We start from the raw sequence: 14,928 nt of genomic DNA on the forward strand, positions 1-14,928 counted from the left end.
TGAGAGCCCCAAAATAAAACTACATATCTACGGAGAGGTAATTTTCAACAAAGGACCCAAGTACATACAATGGAGACACCATACACAAAAATTAACTCAAAATGGATTAAACTCTTGAATGTAAGACCTGAAACCATAAAACTCCTAGAAGAAAACATAGGTAGTTTTGAATCAGTCTTAGCAGTATCTTTTTGAGTGCCATGTCTCCTCAGGCAAGGGAAATGAAAGAAAAAATAAACAAATGGGACAATATCAAACTAAAAAGCTTCTACATGGCGAAGGAAAGCATCAACAAAACAAAACAAAAAGACAACCCACCAACTGAGAGAAAATATTTGCAAATCATATATTTGCTAAGGGGTTAATATCCAAAATATATAAAGAACTCATACAACTGAACAATAAAAAAACAAACAACCCTATCAAAAAATGGGCAGAGGATATGAACAGACATTTTTCTAAAGAAGAGATACAGATGGCTAACAGGCACATGAAAAGATGTTCAACATCACTAATCACTAGGGAAATGCAAATCAAAACTACAATGAGATATCACTTCATACCTGTCAGAATGGCTATTACTAAAAAGACGAGAAATAACAAGTGTTGGAGAAGATGTGGAGAGAAAGGAACCCTCATACACTGCTGGTGGGAATGTAAATTGGTACAGTCATTATGGAAAACAGTATGGAGATTCCTCAGAAAATTAAAAATAGAATTACCATATAATTCAGCTATCCCACTTCTGGGTATTTATCCAAGGAACATGAAAACACTAATTCGAAAAGATACGTGCACCCCTATGTTCACTGCAGCATTATTCACAATAGCCAAGACTTGGAAGCAACCTAAATGCCCATCAACAGATGAATGGATAAAGAAGATGTGGTGTATGTATATATATATATATATAGAGAGAGAGAGAGAGAGAGAGAGAGATACACATACACATCCACACACCCACACACAATGGAATACTACTCAGCCATAAAAAATCCAAACATGCCATTTGTGACAACATGGATGGACCTTGAGAGTATACACTAAGTGAAGGAAGTCAGATGGAGAAAGACAATTATTGTATGATTTCACTCATATATGGAAGATACACAAACACATAGATACGGAGAACAGATTGGTGTTTACCGGGGGTAAGGGGGGAGAGGGTGAAAAGGTACATGTGTATGATGATGGACGGAAAGTTGACTTTTGGGGGTGAACATGATGCAGTCTATACAGGAGTCAAAATATAATGATGTACACCTAAAATTTACATAACATTATAAACCAATGTGACCACAATAAAATTTTTAAAAAATGCTTTTTGCATACTTATTTTCTTTCTTCTTTCCTCTTTTTTTTTTCCAATGTTCAATCCACCATTTTTAGGAGTGCCATACCTGGAGGAGTTTCCTTGAATATTCAGTCCATCTTACTGTCAGAAATAGAAGTTTGTAATAATTTCACAGTCAGCAGAAATACACAAAAATGTCATTAAGGTTAAGGTTAAAAATAAAAGGTTAAGTCTAGCCTTTTTATTTTTCAGATGAGAAAATAGGCCTAGGGAGGTAAAGTCACTTATTCGAGAACACAGAGTGGCAAGGCCAACACCAAAACCCAGGTTTCCTGATGGCCAGCCTGGTCCTTGCCCATTATCTAATAATGCCTCTTTCAGCAAAGAATCCATGTAAAGTGTGGCACTTTCATATGGATGTGAAAAGTTTATATGAATAAATGTGGCCTAGCATATAACATATTCCTATCATGTGCTATTCCAAGCTTGGCTGACTCCACGAAATGTGGCTGTCTATAACGACAGTTAAACACTAGCAAAGTAAAACACAATCTCTTCACAGTCCCTCCCATGTTTTAGCCCCTTCTTCTATCCCCAGAAGAGCCTAGAGCCTCTTCTTGCCTTATAAACCAAGTTTGCAATCTTGGGACTTGAGAAAAGCTCTCCTGGGGGAGGCTACATCCTGCTGTGACCAATGTTTCTATGAGGCAACTCATACTAGGAAGGTGACCCATTTGTAACATTTTAGAATGTTAGTTTTTAAACAGGAGTTCTTTTTTTGTGAGAAAGTGAGGTTGATAACATAGGCTCCATTCACAAAACAAGAAGCAAACTACAAAAACTTTCACCGCATGTTCTCTTCAAATAAAATGAATTCAGTTTCCAAGAAAAGACAGTCGTTACTTATTTAGAAAGAATATGGTTAAGAGCATGAAAATCATTTACAGTTGTAGATAAACTGAAGGCAGGAAAAAAAACTGTAAAGAGAAAATAAAAAGCAATGTACTTCATTTTTGTTAATTCTTTAAACAGAATTAGATTATACCAGATTTTATCAGATTTAAATTCAATGATTTTACTGAGTACATAATATATTTACACTAGTAATGAATATAAGAAAAATACATAGATTTATCTTCAATACCATCAGGGATATTTTAAAATTCTGATGAGTACAGTACTAATTGTGCTCCAACTCAGTCCCTTACGCTTTTCACACATGGCAGAGGAAAAGACGACATGGCCACTACCTTCAAGTCCTAGTCTATGGGTGACTTTTACCTTAAACCTTTACTATAAATAATTTCCATGATGCCTATAACACACCTATAAAAATCCAATAAAAATATCTGATTTTCCTGCCTTTTTCTTTTACTGATTTCAGCATGCTTTTAAGTGAACATTACTTTGTTTACAGAAACATAAAAAGGGAACCATACCATAGAATTACTATTATTCATTGTGCTTTACTTGCACATAAGATTGTTTCTCAGAAGTTATACCATCTGTAGGAGTTGTTGGTAAACGATCCAAGGCTTCAGGGCTCCCTATACCCTACACACCCCCTAAATCCCTGGAATCTGATTTTCACCTCCAACAGACTGCTTTCTTTAGGGCTACCAACACTATCGTAGTTGAAAAATCTAATGGCCTTTTTCAGTCTTCAAGGCCCAATTAGTCAATGCATATCTGACAATTCTCCAACAGCCCCCTTTCCTTGATTTAGGCAGCCTGTCAGCCCTATCAGTTTCTCTTCCTCCAAAGTGCTAATCAAAATGAAACCGTCTAACAAAGTCTTCCCACTCCTCTGAACGCCACAAACATACTGCCCTTGACTCTGTCAGATCTCTTCTTCAATGATTCTCTTTCAGTGAGCTATAAACTCCGATTTAACTATCCATTAGACATTGAAAAGAATACTTTTGGTCTACACTTAAAAAAATATTTTGGGTTTCTCTTTTCTATCCCCAAGATGATATTCAATTTAGCACCTACTTAGATGCAATCACTAAGGAAGATCTGCTTTCACTCCATAAGTATGAGGAAGTTTTTCACATCTAGAAATACTGAAGAACATCACACAGCATTTTTGAGACCTTTAGCATGAATCTATTGTCCAGTTTACTTGTAGGTACTCTGTGGTCTGACTTGCAAATAACCGATCCTTTTGCTGTGAAGAAGCTCATCTTCCTTGCCCCTGCTCTTTTCCAAAGTTAAGGAGCAGCGTACCACAGCTATGGATCCAAGGCAGCCCCCCAGCCCCCATATGTAAGACAGCGATGGCGTCATCAGCTCAGATGGCATACTCATGTAACTTTACAAGCCCCATTGCTTGGACCTAATTTCAGCTCATTCTTACATTGTTACGGCTGTGATTATAAGTTCACTCCTTACTCCCTACTCCTATTGATCTAATTGTATTATTACTCAGCAAAACAGCTAATAGGCATATATCCAAATTGGAAAAGAAGACTCGGATAGCCACTGTTAACAGGCGACACTGTGAAGAGGGAGCCTGGGAAGGTAATTAGCGAAGGTGTAAGCAAGGCAGATAATTAATCTATTACACTGCTATTCGCATCCTAAAAGTACCTGGCATACAAAAAGGATCTGGGAAAAGGAGAAGCTGGAAGGGAGCTGGCATTTACCGAGTACTCACCATGGTCAGGAGTTCGATAAATGCTTATTTGTTGATAGACAGGCAGAAAGATTGGAAGGGAAAGAGGGAGGAAAAAAGAACTGATGGAATGTGTGTGTACGTATGCATGTGTGCACATGTATAGATAAAAACATACATACATGTGTACACATATTTTATAGATATATGTAATATATATACTTCACATATTTTATCAGATTTAAGTACATACATATATTTGTAAATGTTTAGACTGGATTTCTGTGCTTTTTTTGTAATTTGCTTCTGATAGAACTTCCAAAAGAGGGATTTCATGAACGTCTTGATTAACAGCGGTATTACTGGAATAAATATTCAGCTTTCCAAATTGGCAACTTTAAAAACCAACATTCATTTGTATATATAGTTTCCAGTATTTTTATTAAAAAAACCCAAAAACCTCTTTTATAAACTCTATAGTAAGACAGTGATGCATTTGTTGACATTTACCTTCATGCAAAGATAAATGTGATCCTGTAGTGGTGGGAAAAACACTGAGAATAACAAACTCAAAGGTCACACGTCAAGCAGAGGTAGGAACGTGGGCCCCACTGTACACAGACGCGGACACTAGAACTTCAGTGCCGCCCGAGTTCTCCTTTGTCAAATAGGAGTCACCTTTACGGAGTGCTCGCCTGTGTCAGGCACCGTTTTAAGTGCTTTCCATGTATTAACTCATCTCCGCCTCTCAACAACCCTATCAGGTAGGTCTTAGTTTCACTCCTATTTTATTGATGAGGAAACTGTGACAAAGAGATTAAGTAACTTGCCCAAGGTCACATAAGATGTGGTGACTTGAAAAAAGGGGTCAGTGGATGTTGAATGTACACTGGGACTGAGGAATTAATTTCAACAACCTCAAATGCAGGGCAATAGGCTAAGGGCCAGAGGAAAGGAGCATGGTCCGTTGAAGACAAAATCTCATATTCTGTTACTATGTATGTGACACATGCGGAGGTGGCTGAAATGTAAACAGCTAAGACAGCCTTAAAAGGAAGTTAGATTGATATAGAATCTTACTGTAGAAGCTCTATTTTTGGATTAGATAGCTGTAACCAGTGCTTTGATCAAAAGGGTAATTCCTAGGCCCCCACTTGTCATTACCAAGAATATCTACGGAGAGTTTGGCTTAGACTAGGAATTTGCACACTACAGTCTGTGGGCCAAACCTGGCCCATCCCTCTTCTTGTACATTTAGCAACATAAGAATGATTTATATATTCTTAAATGGTTGGGGGAAAAAAGCAAAAGAATATTTTGCGACACATGAAATTCATACGACATATAAATTTCAGTGTCCAAAGATGAAGCTTTAGAGAGCCCAGCCGCACCCATTCACTGACACACTGTCTGCCTTTGCAGCACAGTGGCAAGAGTGCATACGGCCCGTACTATCTGGCCCTTTACCGAGGAAGTCTGCTGATTCCCCCCGCCAACCCCACCGGCTTAGAGAATCACTACACCAGAAAACAGGCAACACAACAGTGTTAGACCAGCAGGGTAGACTAACAGAGACAATTTTCTTCAGGATTTGTGACAAAGAGAATACTTCAGTGCTACAGCCAGTGCTGTTAACTATCTTCTAATATTTATGACTAATAAAGCTCCCTTTGTGGTATATACAAGCTTCAAAGTACTTAGACAGCTGAATATCCAGCACAATCACTCTCTAGATTTCTGGGATGAAGAGGGCGCTTCATTGGGACTGAAGCTGATAGGAGTGATACTTTTAAGAAATAGGAGACTTCAGTTCCTCTGGCTTCTCAAGGGTTTTTTTGCCCTATACACATTCACTCCCTTTCTCCCAGGAGATCAGCTACGTTTTGTTGATTTGATTCTTTGAGTTTAGGAGAATTCACACGTGCATTTTCTCCCTCACCTCCTTGGACAGCAGCCTTTTAACTCCTCCCGTTTGGTGGGCACTAAGCAGGAGCTGTTCACTCGCTGCTTGTTACACCAGTGAGGCTCAGCAAAACTGGGAAAAGGCATTCTAGGCAAAGAAGTTGCTCACGCTTGGACCATTATCTTAAAATAAAACTTTGCTTTTTTAAAATAAAAGAAAATACGGTTACAATGTACTTTATAAAACACATGTTCCTCAAAAAGTTGACCTTAAAGTGAATTTCTGTTCACCGAGTCATATTGTCCTACTCATTTTCATTATAAAATTATTTTTAGTAGAGAATTAAGAGATATGTTTTCATAGGAAAATTTCACACCCAAGACATAATAAAAATTAAACTAGGGGCCAGCCCCGTCGTACAGCGGTTAAGTTTGCACACTCCGCTTTGGTGGCCAGGAGTTTGCAGGTTCAGATCCTAGGCTCAGACCTACACACCACTCATCAAGCTGTGCTGTGGCAGCATCCCACATACAAAATAGAGGAAGACTGGCACAGATGTCAGCTCAGGGCCAATCTCCCTCAGGAAAAAAAAAAAAACAACTAAAAATGCAGCAAACCATTAAGTATCACACAGAGTAAACAAAATACAATTTTAAAATGAAATCTTAAAACACAGTACTCAAAATAAGTCACCAAATGCCACTATTCATGCTAAAAGAGAAGATGCTGTACAAGAAGGCATTCTTGTTTCTTGAGGACAGATACACATGAGAAGCAGATGTGTTCTGTAGATTTCCTGGCCTTTAAATGCAGCCAACACACTAGAAAGGAACATGGTTATTCCCCTTATCTAGTTTATCTACATGGACTATATAATGTTGACTATCAAGACTTTGAACTCGTAGAATATAGATCTAATCATGGAAGTTGATTTTCAGTGTGACTTGGTTTAATTTGTCTTCTGAATTGACTGACATTTTGGCACTGAGCTGCTAAAATCTTAACCCAAAATTTGCATTTAAAAAAGTAATGAGTTTTTACTTCAAGTGGTTAAGACAAGTTCATTTCATTTTAAATTAATTCTGTAAAAACAAAATAAATTACAGTCCTGCATCACTTAATGCTACGGATATGCTGAGAAACGCATCGTTAGGTGATTCTGTCGTGTGAACATCACAGAGTGCACTTAACAAATCCAGATGGTACAGCCTACTGCACACCTAGGCTGGATGTTACTAAACTTATGGGACCACCATTGTAGACGCTGTCCGTCATGGGCCAAAAAACATTGTTATGCGGTGCATGTGGTGCATGACTGTAGTGAAAATCCTGGAATGGCTATTCAAAATTCTAAACTAAGCACTATTGCTTTTTAATGTATTTTGTATTAAATAATAATAAAAACAGCTACCATTTACTCAGCATCCAGTGTGTGCCAGGCATTGTGCTGATCCCCTTCCATGGGCTGTGCATGTAATGCTCAAACCACCTCTCAGAGTAACATACTTGGGAGTCACAGAGCCAGGGCGTGAGGCAGGATGACTGCCACATACTGCGAATCTGAATGTGGCGGTAATAGCAGGGACATTTTTATATACACTATATCACATTTAACCTTGTATTTTCTCATTCAAGATACAGCAGAGGTCCTCAAAGTGTGGTCCCAGGACCAGCAGCACCAGCAACAGCTGGGACCTTATCAGAAATGCAAATCCATGGGCCCATCAGACTGATTCAGAAACGCTGAAGGTGGAGTTCGGCAGTCTGTTTTAACAAGCTTCAAGGTGATTCTGATACATGCTAAAATTTGAGAACCACTGAAGAGGAAGGGAGCTGAGGTTTATTAAATAAATTAAGAGCAAAACTAAGGCTGCAATGAGACTAGTCTGATCCACGAAAAAAGAACAATTTTCAAGGGCCCTCAAGCATTTCAAAAATACTTATTTTAAAGAAACTAATAATTCTGGGGCCAGCCCCATGGCCTAGTGGTTAAGTTCAGTGCACTTCACTTCAGCGGCCTGGGTTCAGTTCTCGGGCATGGACCTATACCACTTGTCAGCAGCCATGCTGTGGTGGTCACCCACATACAAAATAGAGGAATACCGGCAACAGGTGTTAGCTCAGGGCCAATCTTCCTCACCAAAAAAAAAAAAAAAGAAAGAAAAGAAAAGAAAAAGAAACTCATAATTTTGGTGTATAAGTTCCCTATGGTCTTCTCTCTCAGGCAATATTTTAATATTATAGGCACTGCATTTATTTTAACACATTAAACTTAAACTAGCTTAAGGCTGGCCTCATTTGGATGCATACAAAAAACTGTCCCTTTCTCCTATCCTAGCTGTGAATCCAGACAGAAGGGCCAGATATCTCCATGTTGAGATGTAAATGTGCATCTCTAGCTTTTACAGGTTAGAGGGGAAGATGGATGAGACTGAGCTGCCTTTACATGTAGGTCTGTCTGGGGAGTTCCTGAGAGGGGCACGATGAATGGGTGAGTGACCACTGCCCACGACTGACTGGTGCTAGTGGTGTGTGGGGAGGGGAGCCGCTGGGTAAGGATGGGGTGCATCCACAGGGTGCTACAGGGTGCTCTGGGGAGGGCCCCACAAGGCAAAAGGAATGAGAAAGCAAGAGAGGTAGCCACAGCATACTTTATTTCTGACCTCAAGGCCAGGGACAGCCTTGCACTGTGGCCTGTGCCGAGAACTGGAGAAAGAAGGCAGAAAACACGGATCTTGACAAAGTGTCAGGCTAGGACCAGTGAGGTCACTGAAAGAGGCATTCAAACCCGGGCTGCAGGGCGAAACAAAGAAGTCTGGGATGCTATGTAACTCATGGTGTTAGGAAGCAAGGAACAGAGGCAAATGCTAGGGAAAAAGCAAGCAAGCAAGTGCCCCGGCAAGGAACTGTGCACTGCTTTGAACCTGTGGCAAGAGAACTGAGCAACACGAAACCCAGCTTGTAAAAATGCTTCAATTGGGGCCGGCTCCGTGGCCGAGTGGTTAAGTTCGCGCGCTCCGCTGTGGCGGCCCAGGGTTCGGATCCTGGGCGTGGACATGGCACCACTTGTCAGGCCACGTTGAGGCGGTGTCCCACATCCCACAACTAGAAGGAGCTGCAACTAAGATATATAACTGTGTACAGGAGGGGTTTGGGGAGATAAAGCAGAAAAAAAAAAAAAGATTGGCAACAGTTGTTAGCCCAGGTGCCAATCTTTACAAAAAAAATGCTTCAATAATGCAGTTTCTACTCCAAAATTCCCTCGTGTGAGAATAAAGCTTATCTGTGCACTAGAATTGACTACTTGTGTTGGACTGAAACGGACTGGATCAGAGAAAGGAAAATTTATCAGAAAGGAAAAAGAAAAAGCAGCAGTGGGGGAAGGCCAGGACTAAGAGGGGAATTATTAGCAGAAAGGCCTCTCCCTGCCTGCACACAGGTACCAGATCCAGGGCAGCCGCACCTTCTCCTCACCCACCAGCGTTCCTCTGTGGAGGAGGCCCGGCCCAGGGGGAGCGCCCCCGCTCTGGCCGCAGGCACACCTCGACCCTTCCTTCCGACGTTTCTGAGCGGCAGATGTTAGAGCCACCTGAGGAGACTTCCCGGGGTGGACTCTGGACACTGTCCTCTGGCTGTGGCTCGGCACCAACCTAGTTGACAGTTCTCTGGGCGCGCCCTAGCGTCTCATTAGGGGTCCTGACGCTTCTGCAGCACACTTCCAAAGTGAAGACATCCGGGTAACTCAGCTTCAGGTGTTAGTAAGCTCGGGTTTAGGGGTTAGCACTGGAGACATTCATCAGTTTATGAATTACCAGGGAAGGCTCTGAGGACTTAACCTAAGGTTGCTGGTGTTTTGGGGAGGACCTGGTTGGTTACTCTGAAGTGTAGGATCCTTAGAGGATGGTGAATCTGGTTCTAGAATTTTAACAAATAATTAATACTTCCCTGGGGTTACTCAAGACAATTACTCCTTAAAGGGACACAATTTCAAGAGCTCATATCACAGACTGCCTGCCTCCTAAGAGTAAGGACCAGTAAGCAGCAGCAAGTCGGTCCGGTGAGACTTCCAGATTTTCTTTTAACTGGTGCACAATGCCTTGTCTGCTGACTTCTTGGCCATTAAGAATATTTTTGGTACATCCAGGTCCATGATCCCTCATCTACAATTCCAAATTCCAAAGAGCCCTGAAAGCCAAGTTTTCAGGTGGCAATGTGTACACTTCTTGAGCACAAAATCTGACTTGACCTAAAGCTATTTTTAGACATTATTTATCCCCAGTGTGAATAGTCATGCTTCACTGAATTAATACTCTTTGACGATGAGGTGTTCCCCATGGGTATTACGTGATATATGGCTAATGTACCATATGACTTTTCTAAACTCCAAAAAACCCTGAATTGCACAGCACACTGCCCCAGAAGCTCTGGAGAAAGGCTGTGGCCTGTAGAGCTGGCTCTGGCTTACAGAGAATGCTGGGACAGACTCTCAGACTCAGGACCCAGCTAAATTCAACCCGACAATCAAATGCCTACAATAAAACAGGAGCTGGAGAGGGGAGGGCAGAAGTGGGGGCGATATCAAAGGGTTGCAGGACAACATGGAGACATCAGTGTCTATCACGACCATGGAAGGCTCATGAGATAGGAAATCTTGTCCTTGAAAACTCCTCAATGTGGCAGACTGCCCTTGGCACTCTTTAGACTCAGTCTCAATGCTTCTACTAATTTCTCAAGCTCTAGGTAATGGCTCCTGTGACATAAGGGTAAATAGTCCAGGATTGTGAGGTTCAGCTGGAGAAGCTGGACTGATCCTTGGAGAATCAAACCGTCTCATTAGAACTAGATGCCATTGATGATATTTAGCAAAGCAGAGCTCTGAATTCGAGAAAGCATCTTTGACCCAGTGAAAGTTTCTATCCCTAGGAAACTTAGAAAACACATGTGCAGTTCTCTATCATGGCAGTACTCTCGGCAGCATTAGAAACTTGTGTATCTTTCCAACTAGATTCTAATTTCCTTGATCACAGGGACACGTCCTTGGTACTTCACACAGTGTTTGCCTGGCACCTAGGATGCATCCAGTAAGTGTTTGTGAATGAATGAAAGCCCTACCTAAACTAAGGGTTACTTTTTTTTTTTGGTCCTGACTCCTAGATCACAGATGTAACAGAATGCAGCTGGGCAGTTACATGGACCAGGTCATATATGCATGACAGTGCTAAGTATGGAAGTGAGAGTATGTAGATGTATTTATAGATCTCAATTTAACATTTACTTTTCCAATCAATTGCTTTAAAAGCTCAAAATTTCTACTAAGTTTAACTTACACTACTCTCCTGAAGCAGAGAAAGAAGGCAGATTTTGTTGATGGGGAAAAAGGGAAGGAAAATTTAACAAACCTCCTTATTAAGTAATGACATCACAAGCAGTCACAGAGTCAAGAAATTTAGAGATGCAAAGAACTTTAGAAATCACCTAAAGCGTACAGCATTTATGTGTTGGTCCAAAGACATACGGTATCATGATCAAGCCTAGGACTAGAACCACGTCTCCGACTTCCCAGACTGGCACTATTTCTACACTAAAAGCGGGACTAAAGATTCAGAACTGTTAGCATTCTATAAGACCATCTTACTTCTCATGGTACTTCCTTAAAATGTAAATTTTTAAAACACATAGTAAAACCTCATTAGTATGGACATCAATGATAATTTATCCAACCTGAACTTGTTTATTAATCAATTATCAGAATTAGGTATGGTTATTTAAGAACTAAAATCTACTAACATTTACAAACACTCAATTTACATATCAGACCGACTGTTTACAAAATTAATTAGAATAAGTGAGGTTTTACTGTGTATAAAACAAACAAACAGATAAAGAACACCTCTGGATTATTTCAAGATGTTTCTAGAAGCCCATGTACTAGAACCTGTCACATCCAGCATTTCAAGGTAACAGGAAATACTTACCACTGCCAGCACTCCCCTCTCTTTTGCTGCGGGAACCCCCACTGCCATCTCTGCCAGATTTTATGCGCTAGAACAAGATGAGTTTAAAAGAATAAGTTATATTCCTTCAAAGCTGAATATAACTAAATGTTAATTTTTTAAATTAATGTTACTATGTAACTCTGAAGACTTACTGTTCCTACCTTCCTAAAAGCTAGGTTCAAACTGATTGCTACCTGAGAGTTGATTCAATAGGAAAGAAGACCAAGTTGTTTTGTAAGGACAGGGTTCAAAGCCTGCCCTCCAACACTTTGAGGAATCAGGCCTTCTCATGAAATACTCAAACAGCACTGACATTTACAAGTGCAGCATAACCTTTGCTTATACAAACAACTTAAAAACCAAATATTTTCTTTATGTGGAAGGTCAGGTCTTAAACATAAAAGTTTAACAGGGGTGGAAGAGGAGGAGAAGAGAATCTACAAAAAGGCTCTTTCCCACATTAGTCCTACTCTATAATGGTTGGACCTGAACTATTTCAGAGAAAAAAAGGTAAACTGGCTTTTTTTCAACTTCTATAATAAACACACTATTAAAATCTCCCAAAATACCTAACATCTGTTCAATAGTCTACTTTCTTAGACACAAACTCACCCTTTAAAACAAAGAAATATCTCCAAGCTATGACATTCTTAGGTTTCTTTTTACATTTATTTTGTGTTTTGCCTAAGTGCTAGGGTTTTTGTATGAACACTGAGTCTGCGTTGAGTCCACTGCCAGCATATGCGTATGGCTCATTTAGATATACAGGGTAGTTAGCAAACACAGACAACTTTTGATAAAAATTTACCATACAACTGAATTAAAATTTAACATAGGTTGATATCTTATTTATATCTTCAATAATATAAAATAACGTCATATTTAATTCAAAGAACAAAGTATTCATTCCCTCAAATATTCATCCTCTCACATACAACTCCCCAAGTATTTATAAATTACAGGTCATGGATGAGGTTATTGGCAATGTAGTCTGCTAGGAAGAAAAAACAATTTCTTTTCAATAATTCAAGACTTATTTCTGTAAAATGAAACACTCTCCTAAAGCTTAGGACTTTCAAACATATGTAAACACGCTCAAGTCTTTTCTATGAAAAAGAAAAGAAACCTCCCCTGAAACTCCTTCTCTCCCCTTGCTTTCACAAACAAAAGACAATCTAAAAGTGATGTAACAAAATAAAAATTTAAGCATATACAATCAGATTTTATTTCAAAACTTGGTTTTCATCTACCCATACATTAATAATCTCCAGCATATCTAAAAGACCTATACAATGCTAAAATAGTTAAACTCATAAAGACAAATGCCCATATAACTTGACATTTTTTTCAAATTAAATGTGAGAAAGTATCTTGCATCCTACTTAAGTAACCATAAGCTTAGAACAGAACAATTTAGGAAATTGAGCGCTTCCCATGGTCAATACATTCTTCACGTCCATTACACCTGTTCCTTGTTCTCATCAGAACTTTCCAATCCTTTGGCTCTCATCCCTCTTCTCCTAATTAATACCTTTAAATCTTTGCTTTTCTCCAGCCTAGAAGCAGCCTACCACTTTAAGCACATCCACATCAGGACTTCCAAGTCCCTGACGTGCCTTCTTGTCAGTTTGCTTCTTTCACCAAGAGAAACTTAAAACCTGGTTTGATTCAAGACTTTCCTTTTTCCTCTTCTCCTCCCAGGATGCTGTGCCCTGCTGGAGACAAATCATGTAAGCACATGGAGTGCCAGCCTCCAGGGGCCTCCCCACTGCTGGCTCAGAGTCCTCGCCCACGCCCCACATGAGCAGTGCCTTTCTAACACACCACATTCTGTCCTCTTCACTGTGGCAACTGACTGCCCTGGTACTTTGTGAATGCAGGCAGCCTGCATCTCCTTGGATGTGCTAACCGCCTCTCTCCACAGAACTCCCTCTGTCTGCCACGCCCTTCCTCATCTTCTTCCCCGCTCTCACTTCTCCTTTAAGGCTCAGCTCCACTCATCTCCTCAGGGAGACTCCCCCGTGTGTCCCAGGTGGGTGCTTGTTGAGAGTGCTCACCAGCACCCACGCACTTCTCACACTCACGGCCCTGCCCTGCTTGCTTATCTTTCTCCTCCACCACTCTCCTTTAAGCAGAGAATGTGGGCTGTTATCCTCTTCCAACTGAATACCTATTTGCCATTGAAAATCAATGAATTCCACCAGAATGAATCTTGTGTACCAACAGCTATACTAGCTGTAGCAATGATTTCATGTGGAAGTTACAGAGATGGCAATTTCAAAAGTGAACCAAATCATTAGTTTACAAGGTTCTAACTTCAAAGAAATATAAACAGTCAAGACTCAGTTTACTTTTCATCTCTCATATCATTTACTCTGCAGAGGTCTGATCATCAATGTTTTCAGTTATGATCTAATTTCTTCCTTAGCAGTAAAGCCCTCAAAGGACAGAGCCACTGCAAGTGGTGGTCCCACAAGGCAAAGGGCTGCCTGGTGGATAGATCAGATTCAGGTTCCATGACGTGCCTATGTATCCCACAGTTGGCCTGGGAGCTGGTGTTGTCTGTTAAGCGGGTGGTGAGAGGTAAATTGGGCCTGGGTGAAGCCCTGAAGAACTAAAGGAAACCAGGAGGTGGGGGGGGGGGGGGGGGGGTCTGTGGCGGGGGGGGGGGGGGGGGGGGGGGCGTCTGTTACAGAGGCCATAGACACGGAGTTGCTGTTAAGTCAGGCAAAGTGAAAATCAAAAAGGCCTCGTTATATTTATCAACATGGAGGTGATTAATCTTAGTGAGAGTAATTCTAGTAATGGAAAGAGTCAAGGTTACATTGATTTGAAGGGTGCCTGGGAGGTGAGAAAATAAAGATCAAGTATCGATAACTTATTGTAGATCTTTAGCCAGGAGGAAAGAGAATAATGACAGTGGGGCACATCCCACATTTTTGCAGGGCCTAAAGCTTATAGTTCAGGGGAAGAGCTGATAGGTTCAGATGAAAGAGAATATAAAACTATGAAAATAAAATGCGTGCAATAATAAAAATTTATTTACAAAGGGCCAATGCAAATGAGGGCCTGAAGCTTAAGCTCTATCCTCCACTGTAAATGCCCCGGGCCATGGCGG

The 14,928-nt window shown here is 40.6% G+C and overlaps 1 protein-coding gene across 3 annotated transcripts in view; it reads right to left on the reverse strand.

The window, feature by feature from the left end:
- Window positions 1-14,928, reverse strand: part of IFT88 (intraflagellar transport 88) — a 134,196-nt gene that overhangs the window by 10,344 nt on the left and 108,924 nt on the right. The window contains exons 24-25 of one of the 3 annotated variants that reach the window (XR_006889139.1): window positions 11,790-11,856; window positions 1,401-1,435 (exon numbers count right to left, since the gene is read on the reverse strand). Coding sequence is in view for 1 of the 3 variants with exons in the window: in XM_046664788.1 (XP_046520744.1) it covers window positions 11,790-11,856 (67 nt within the window). In the remaining 2 variants the exon portion in view is untranslated. Of the gene's footprint in view, window positions 1-1,332; window positions 1,436-11,789; window positions 11,857-14,928 lie in introns of all 3 variants that reach the window. The other 2 variants (XR_006889140.1, XM_046664788.1) reach the window with 2 other exon arrangements.

The sequence above is a fragment of the Equus quagga genome, chromosome 6, assembly GCF_021613505.1.
Source record: "Equus quagga isolate Etosha38 chromosome 6, UCLA_HA_Equagga_1.0, whole genome shotgun sequence".
Classification (NCBI taxonomy): Eukaryota; Metazoa; Chordata; class Mammalia; order Perissodactyla; family Equidae; genus Equus; species Equus quagga.